General features: G+C 43.1%; 1 protein-coding gene across 1 annotated transcript in view; it reads right to left on the bottom strand.

The window, feature by feature from the left end:
• cdh5 (cadherin 5) overlaps positions 1–9,130 on the bottom strand; it is a 32,359-nt gene that overhangs the window by 14,585 nt on the left and 8,644 nt on the right. Inside the window, exons 2-6 of the mRNA XM_008290280.1 lie at positions 6,265–6,453; positions 4,118–4,397; positions 2,451–2,573; positions 2,199–2,366; positions 1,939–2,120 (exon numbers count right to left, since the gene is read on the bottom strand). Of these exons, the coding sequence (XP_008288502.1) occupies positions 1,939–2,120; positions 2,199–2,366; positions 2,451–2,573; positions 4,118–4,397; positions 6,265–6,453 (942 nt within the window). The remainder of the gene's footprint in view (positions 1–1,938; positions 2,121–2,198; positions 2,367–2,450; positions 2,574–4,117; positions 4,398–6,264; positions 6,454–9,130) is intronic.

Here is a 9,130-nt window from a genome sequence, read left to right as displayed (position 1 = left end):
CCCCCCTGCCACTCTGGGCCCGGGACAACAGACCCGTTTGTCCCCCCCTATCAGCGGGCGTGCCAGGTACCAATCTCAGATATTAGTTTCTCTGATTGTTTGAAGAAACCTGCAAGATTCATTTCCATTAACATGAAGCTCATACTGACGACTTTACATCAGACAAGTTAACTGAGCACAATACAGATCGACTACAAACACACTCAAAACAACCACACAGAGGCCTCTGTGCTTCACTGTCAGGACGGTGCATCCACTGTGGTGGTCCTGGTCAGGTTCACACCAAACATCTGGACTCTATGTGGGCCCAACACATCCATCTTCATCTGACCAGAGAATTTTCAACATAGTTCTTTTTAAAATAGTTGTTTTCTATTGTTCATAAGAGGAAATATGTGGGTAGAGGGGGTTTGTTTCCACTTCTATGACTAATTATGTCAAAGTATGTAGGGGGTGTTCAATAAAGAGAGTTGAGTTGGTTTATACTCATTTAGTGTATATTTGTAGGTGGTGATAGGTTTTATGCAAATATTTTTTAGGCATTTATTGGATGTGTCGGGGTTTACCCCTCAGTTGGTGTGTACATGCCAGGGTTCGTTTTGTATTTGGTGAGAGGAGCATGATGATGTATTGTCTGGCATTATGGTGCACAAAACAATAAAAAAAAATTATGTGCATCTTCTGATCCCCCTGGTCCCTTCATTGGTCGCCTCCACACGGCAGGCCGACACACCACAGGTACTGTCAGCATCCCGTTGCTTCAGTAGCGTTGAGATGCTGCTACTAAAAGTCTTCTGCCTCTTGCACACGTGAAGTTCAGGCGTCCATCCTGGGATTCACCTTTCAGAGTTTCGATGAAGCGATGCTGCTCTTAAAAGCGTACAGGGACAAACTGCTCCAACACATCAGGTGTTCATGTGCATTAAAGCAGCAGCTGATTCCAGGTGCTAAAAGCCTACAAAAGCCACAACTCAGTCGCATAAACCGGGTTCAGCTTTTACTCATTTTACATTTTTACTCCACATTTTGTTATCTTCACAAACCGAGACTCGCACGGCGCTAAAGACACACTTTCATGTGAGCAAACTGTCACATTCCTGCCGTGGCTTCGTGTGTTATCAGAGGACGGGACACCACAGGTAGACGGAGCGCTCCTCTAACGGGATTATCCTCAGGAACAAGGATCCTCAGCCGCAGGGCATCAGAGGCCTTCTGTAAACAGCTTAGCAGGAATAAGAGCTCCACCAGCGAAGCCGGATTATTGTGAGGAGGAGCTGAGAGCAGTAGGAGATGTGCTGCGATTCTACTCCGGCTTCTTACATTCCATTAGAACATATTCCAGCTTTCTGATGTCCTAAATACTTTATCCAGGAGAGGAAACCTGCCCCCAGAAATATCTTCACCAAGCAGCAGGAGAGCAGAAAAACTCACATTCCACACTGAAGTTTTCTCATTTTATGCAGTAATTAGAGTCCAACTTGCAGGAAACTTCATCACAAACACTTTAAAAAGTCAGCATCAGTGTGTTTGAATGCAGGGAAATCCTGTCGGTGTTGTGGCTGCTGCTGCTGCTCAGGATGTTTAGAGGCCACAGTCAAAACGTATTTTTGTGCTCATCTCATGCATGTTTGGACACGACGCTTCCATCAATTTTAAAGCTGCGACATTAAAGTGTGAGAACGGAGCGGCTCTGAACCACTTTCAGTTCATTTTAACTCACCGTAGCAGTGATGAGTTCTGCAGCTGCACAGCCTCATACAAACACTACACACACACATATATACACGTATAAATACATATAGACTGGTATTAAAGGTAGAAACAGTCCTGGAATAAAATATATAAAGTTAAGGTCATAAACATCTTTCATTTTACAGAATACTCATAAAATTACAAAACTCGACTGAAGCCTTTAAACAACTATAAATCTGTGCTCACCTTTCTCAGCATGAGGTTTCCGTTCTTGTCCTGGCTGAGCTCCAGGCTGAACATCCTGCTGCTGTCTCCCTGGATGGAGAAGATGGGCTCCTTGTTCTGGTCCGTGTCTCGGTCCTCCAGCTGCAGCGTTTCCACCAACTCGTTCAGCTTGTGGTCCTCAGGAACCTCCAGCTCGAACGTCTCTGGATGGAGAACAGAACGTCACTAGAACATGTATTGATCCAAACACCAGACCGTTGTGCGTAGCCGCCGACTCTTACTCTTGGTGAAGGAGGCCATGTTGTCGTTGAGGTCGTTGATCTTGATGCTGACCGAGGTGGTGGCCGTGCTGCCCGAGGCCATCCCCCTCATGTCCCGGGCCCGGACCACCACCACGTACTGGCTCTGGCTCTCCCGGTCCAGAGAGTTTATCCTGCAGCTGATCATACCTGCACACAAGGCGTCAGCTGTGACTCACACACAACTAAAAGTGCCTGCTGCTAACAGCCGTCCACCTGCTGCAGGAGCTCTACCTGTGATGCTGTCGATCTCGAAGGCCGACATGTCTCCGTCTGAGGTCAGAGAGTAGCGCAGCTCGCCGTTAGCCGTGGTGGGATCATCGGCATCGGTCGCCTGCACCGCCAACACCTTAGTTCCTGCATGATGGAGGAAACATAAACCTGATTAACCCCTCATCATGAGGTTTGTTTATAAAGTTTGTGGAACCAGAACCATGAGGAGGAGAGAGAACTCAGGAGGACTCAGCTAGAATGATGGAAACCAGGAAAGAAAGGACAAGAAGGTGAATTTCTGTCTAAGACAACCACAAAGAGACGCAAAGATCAACTGCAACAAAGACACAAAATGACCTAAAAAGATGCAACCCAACGCAAAACAGATTCAACACTAACATGTTAAAACACATTTCTTTGGTTATTTATTTCATTAAACTCTAAAAAACCTCCACACTCTGTAGATATTGAACTTTTCCTCGTTCATTTCTCCTCCATGTTTGTCTTATATCTGCTCAACAGATGTTGGTCACGTCTGAGTCACCAGTGACGTTACAGGTTTACTAGAAGATGCAGAACATTTAGTGTTTTACAGAACCAGCTTCATGCTTTACTTCTGGAGCATGTTTAAATGAGAGACGTACAATAAAGTGAGTTTAAGTGACAAAGCTTCTGGAACTGACTGTCGTGTCTCATGTGATCCATTCAAGAAAGGTTGAAACGTTCCAACGATTGTTTCAGTTTTTTCTGTTTCACAGGCTGATAAATGGGGACAGTTTGGGGATTTTTTCAGAATAAATTTAATTTAAAACCCGGTTTGAAAGAGGAGAAGCAGGTTTTGGGTTCACAGGATTAAAGACGGAGAACTTAAGGTCAAAACATATTTAGCTTAAATTAAACTGATTCTTTCTGTTTTTACAGTTTCTGGCTGATCAATGTTAGAACTGTGTTGATTTATTAAAACCAGACATGCATCCTGCAGATGCTGAACCATCTCCATGTCTCCAGACTTTTCCTCTCTGCTCTGCTCATCAGCTGTATGAAGATGTTTCACCATGCTGAATGTATCTTCAACAACTGGCTCCTCTGTTTCGGAGCCATGCTGCATTTATTTATTGATCCAGGAGGTTGGATTTTCCTCTCAGTCTCTCTGAGGAAACACTGCCTGCACTTCACCTGAGGCCTCTCTAAATGTCCCACAACTGGTTCAGTCCAGACTTCACACTTGCATCCAGAAGCCCCGAGTTTTTTTTTTTTTTTTTTTTTACAGAATCTTTTAAGTATGAATGCTTTGTTTCTGACACATTTTAAACCAGACATGTTGGATTAGTGGAATTTAATTAAATATCACAAATTTAAGCTCAGATTTGGTTCATTTTAACTTCAGAACCGACTGTTTTAAAGTTGCAGGTGTTTACAGTTTGTGGCTGATAAAAGCTTTGATGGTCACCAGTGTGTCTTTCTGTCACGGAGGTTTGCATAAATTGGAGCTTTTCGTTTAGTTTTGTTCTGGTTTAGTGAGTCAGGCCTGCAGTAGCAGAACATCTATCATCAGAACTTCATGAACTTTCTTCATTAATCAACTTCACACATTCTCTCTGTGTTAGCTGGTTGGACGACATCAGCGTCTTCCAGGACACTGTGAGTAAACCAGTGTGTTCGTGAACCAGAGACATGCTGAAGCTTACCGATGGGGGAGCGCTCCATGATGGATCCGTTGAAGGGCCGGGAGAACACCGGGCTGTTGTCGTTGAGGTCGGTCACCTGGACCACGAAGTGTCCGGAGTCTTCGATCAGCTTGTTGTTCCCGTCGTACATCCGGGCCGTCAGATGGTACAAGTTCTTCTCCTCCCGGTCCAGAGCCCTGGTGACGAACAGGTCCCCCTTCTGGTCCACGGTGAAGATGGTGTTGGCTCCTTCGCCTTCGATCTTGAACCGCTTCACCTCCACCGGCTGGCTTGACTTCAGCTGCGACGCAAAGAAAACACACATTTGTCTCACAGGTTTTAGGTCAACAACCTTTCAGGCAAATATCTCCTATAAACTGCAGCATAAAGTCCTGCAGAGTTCCATGTGTCGTCGTGTTTACGTGGTGGACCGGTGAGACCACTGAGTGGGCAGATGGCCTGTGTCGGCCCAGCTTTAGCCTGGAGCTGAAGACCTGCCCTCCAGCCCTTGTTCTCCCGACCTGTCTGATTGGTCCACCACCCGGTGCTCTCCACCGTCCATCACACCTGGACTATAAGTCAACCAAACCTTCCGTCAGGCAGCCAGTTTGCCCTGGAACCTCTGGTCTTTGTGTTTTATGCTGAACTGTAGTGTCTGTTGTCAGCTGCTAGTTACCTGAGTCCTGGTGAAGACTTTAAGTCCAGTTAGCAGCTGTTGAACTTTGTCCAGGAGTCACTCGTGTCTGGTTCTGAGGCACTGCTTTGTTCAGGTTCTGTTGTTTGTTTTAAATACGTCACTGAGCAATAAATTGCTTCACCTCCACCTCCACCTACACCTGGTGTTTGTTCCACCCAGTCCACCCTAAAGGCTGGGACTAACAGTCAGCATTAACTATTTCAAAAGCAGTCATTGGTGTAAAGTTTGAGGACTCTTGGAAAGATTAAAATCCAAATTTGCATTTTATATGAAACTTTTAAAGTCCTGAACGTACTATTTAGGTTGTCAGGAAAACTCGTTAAACGTATAATTTCATAGTGACTACAGCTGCACTGAGGAGCTCAGAATTGTTTGTTCATTTTATTTATTTTCCAGTGTATTGTTTGAGCAAGTTGCCCATTTTTTAGTTTTTTTTTAATGACACATGTAAAATAAAGGGATTTTAATGAAATATGATGATTTGAATCTCAGATTTGGCTAATTTCTCTGAGACAACATAAACTTTTAAAGTAGAAAAGCAATGATTCTCTCTGTTTTCAGTTTCCGGCTGATAAATGGTGTCATTTTGGTGGTTTTTTTTATGTGTTTTAAAATGAAATGGAAAACTCTGAAATTCTTCTCCAGTGACTGTCTCAGCTGAGTCAGTGATGTCTTCATGGTTCTGCCTGGAAGTGCAGACATTTTGTCTTGAAAATCTGATGATTCTTTTTGTTTTTCCAGTTTCTGGCTGATAAATGCTGGAGTTATGGGAATTGTTTAAAAAAGTCAACCTGGCTTTTTCAGACCAGACGTGTCTCCTCATCCTGCAGATGTTGACTGCCTCCATGTTTCCAGATGTTTTCTCTCTGCTCTGCTCATCACAAAGATGTTTCACTGTTTGGTTTGTGTTTTACAACTGAATCAGACACGAAACGTTCAAGGACTGTCGGTTTCTAGCTAACAAATTGTGTGATTTTTGTGTTTTTTCATGATTGAAACTGAGAAAACTGAGTTTTTCAGTCAGACATGGCTTCAAAGAGGCGACTGAATGTTCAGATTTGACAGAATCTACTTTGTGCAAATGGTTTATTTGGGCATTTTTTTAATGACACATGTAGAATTAATGATTTTTTTTTCTTTTAATATATTTTAGGGGCTTTGCTTTTTGCCTTTTTTTGCCAATTTTAGAGCAGAAGAGATAGACAGAAGAGACCTCGTGAGTAGGAGTCGAACCCATGACAGCTGCGTCAGGGAACTATAGCCCTGTGCATCACTCAGCTAGGTGAGCTATGGGGCACACAGGAATGAATAATTTTGATGAAATATAATGAATTTAAGCTCAGATTCGGTTCATTTTTTCCAACAAAACTGCACATGAGACATGACGCGTTCAAGGTCTGTTGTTTTCTGGCTGATAAATGCTGTATTTTCTGTGACTCCTGCAGGTGTCCGTGTCGCGGCGTGAACTCACCTGTCCGATCTTGTAGGCGATGGGAGCAGGCTTCTCCTCCTCCACGTACAGCGAGTTCCAGATCCACTCTCTCTTCTGCCGGAGCAGCACCGGGTGCGACTCCTTCTTCACGATGGCGTCCGGGCCTCGCCGCTCTGCCTCCACGATCAGAGCAAGGGCCAGGAGCCACAGCTGGATCCTCGCCATCATCTGGGACAGAACAGATCACATTAAAACCACTTATCAGCCGCCGACAGACGCCTCGGTGAGCTTTAGAGCGTGGAGGCCGAGGACGGGCCCAGCTATCGTCCAGGACCAGGGCTCTAAAGCTCTGCAGCCGGGGACCAAATGAAAGGTTCAGCCTCATCCTGGGACCTCGGCTGAAAGCAAGCGAGCGCCGTGGTCACGAGGGGATCTATTAAACATAGGCCTGTGACCCAGTTTAGGTCCTGACCCAGTCTGACGGAGAGACGAGCTGACATTAAAACCACCGAGGATGTGTGATTATCAACAGCAGAAAGGCCACTCCATGAAGGGACACTCTGACATTTTCACTTCTTTCTTTTTTTTTTACCCTTTTAATGCAAACTTTGGAGTAAAATAAAACGAGCTCCTGATTTAAAACTCCGATTGTTAAAGAAAGACGTGAAGGTTCGTGTTAAATGAGGGAGTTCTGATGTTCGCAAGCATCACACAAACAAAACCAAACACGTTGGACCGAACGGTGACCTTCAGACTTCAAACATCTCAACCTCACAAACTGTCATGTTTAGAACTTGAACCCTCTGAACCTCATGAAGCAGATTCTGGCTGTTTGTTTCACCTCCTGTCACTGAGGTTCATGTTTGTCTGCAACATAAAGTCCTGCAGCTCTGTGGAACCAGAACAACATGAAGAAGGAGAGAGAACTCAACTCAAATATAGCGACTACACAATGCAACAAAGCAGCAAAGAGACACAAAACGACCTGAGGAGATGCAAAAACAACCAAACAGACAGATAACTCAAAAAAATCTATATTTTTTTGCAGATTAAATCAAAGTCATTTTGATGACGCACCTCGACTTTTGGCTCAGACTTAGTTAACTTAATTAGCTATTCCTCTTAAGTCAAATGTATTTTAATTATTTAATGATTAGCAACGACAAACAGGTCATTGAGTTGATTACTCATAAACACTAATTTGCTTCAACTCATTTTTAGACTTTTTTTGAGAAAAGGAATCTTAGTATGTTATCACCTAATTTACATAATGAGGAACACAAAAGTTTAGGTTGACAAACATTTTAACTAGATTAAGTTGCTCTTATTAGATTTTCTTCAGCAGTTTTTGGCTTTTTCAAGTTTTTGTTCATGTTGCAACAAAATCTTCGGCAATTAATCTTGAATCTTAAAAGCAAAAACAGTCTGTAGCTGCGCAGATCTGCCAAATGAAGTTATTTATTTTCTGCACTAGTTTGTTGAACTGGACAGATCTCTCTGCTAAATTTGACTAACATTAGCAATAGCATTAGTGGATGATTATCTGGACAAGACTTGATGCTCACCTTGAAAAGTCATTTTATTCTCACAGCTAAATATGTGTCTGTAAGATAAACATTCAAATGTACTGATTTAGATTTAAAGTTAAAAACATTATTATTGATGATGCTGAAAACTGCACCAACTTAGTACTGAGTGTACGTTAAACTCATTTTTGCTGTTTGTTGCTTTAAAGCTTTAAACACTTTCTTCAAACACACAACTCCAACTATGCTGAATCAACTGATTTCTTAAAAGCTGCTACATGAACAAAAACCTACAAAAGCCAAAAACTAAAGCAGCTTAATTAAAAAAATAAATAAATAAAAAATCTGTGTCAGCTTAAAAACTAATAAAAAGAAATTCTGTTTTACATCAGAGATACCTCTTATGATTAATCCACAGTCAGTCATTAAATAATTTACATTTATAGGTCAGGCTTCTACCTGTTTGCTGGTTGGATGTAATTTCACTAAATGTCGTCTCAACTCAAACTCATTGAAGCAAACTGCAGCTCAGACATGATTTTTAGAGAGAAGTTTCATCATAAATCACTGATGTGCAGTTTAATGCAGCAAACACACGATTTCGCTGCAGCGTCTGGAGAAAACATGATCCTCAGCTGAAGTTGAGATTTGGTGGAATCGCTGTGAACGGTTTGATTCGCGCTGTTTGACTGATTACTAGTTGAGGACGTTTCATGGCGTTGCATCACCGCCTGCGAGTCATTTAGACTATTTAACCAGAGTCGGAGCCGTCACCCTCCTCCCCCACCGGCTCTATCTAATAAAGCAGAAATGCCGCAGAAATAATCTTCAAAACACTTTAGCCTGAGCGCTGTGCAGCGTTCTCAGCGTCCTCCCAGAAGACCGATTAGAGCATCTTATTGTCTCGCAGCCATTAGCAGCAGGAGGGGAACCAGAGATTAGGGCGACGGATTAAACCACGCTGCCTCTAATGGCCTAATCTGGCTTCTGCTGACCTCCGCCGACCTCTTCACACGGATCCCCACAAATCAGCTCAAGCAGCTTCCTGGCTTCACTCGGCATCCTTTTGTTTGGGCTTTGTTTGGCCTCTTGTGTTTTCTTTGTTTCGGGACTAATTTAATTAAACACAAGTGTCTTTTATTGCAGTTTTCTGTGGACTTCACGCCTGTTGAGCCACTAAATATCAGTTTTTCTGACTGGGGATCCACTAAATCTCTGCAGAATACACTCACCACGACATGCGATGAGATTATTTCACCTCCTAACACTTCTTTGTTGTCACTGAATGGCTTTAACATGATGCAGGCAGCTCCTACACGCAAACATTACTGTACAATTCTAACAGCAGAGTTTTGTTTTTATAAATATGGTTAAAAACT

Source organism: Stegastes partitus, unplaced genomic scaffold (genome assembly GCF_000690725.1).
Source record: "Stegastes partitus isolate 25-593 unplaced genomic scaffold, Stegastes_partitus-1.0.2 Scaffold664, whole genome shotgun sequence".
In the NCBI taxonomy this organism is placed as follows: Eukaryota; Metazoa; Chordata; class Actinopteri; family Pomacentridae; genus Stegastes; species Stegastes partitus.
The sequence above is the reverse complement of the archived record's forward strand: the minus strand, read 5'-3'. Positions and strand labels throughout refer to the sequence as shown.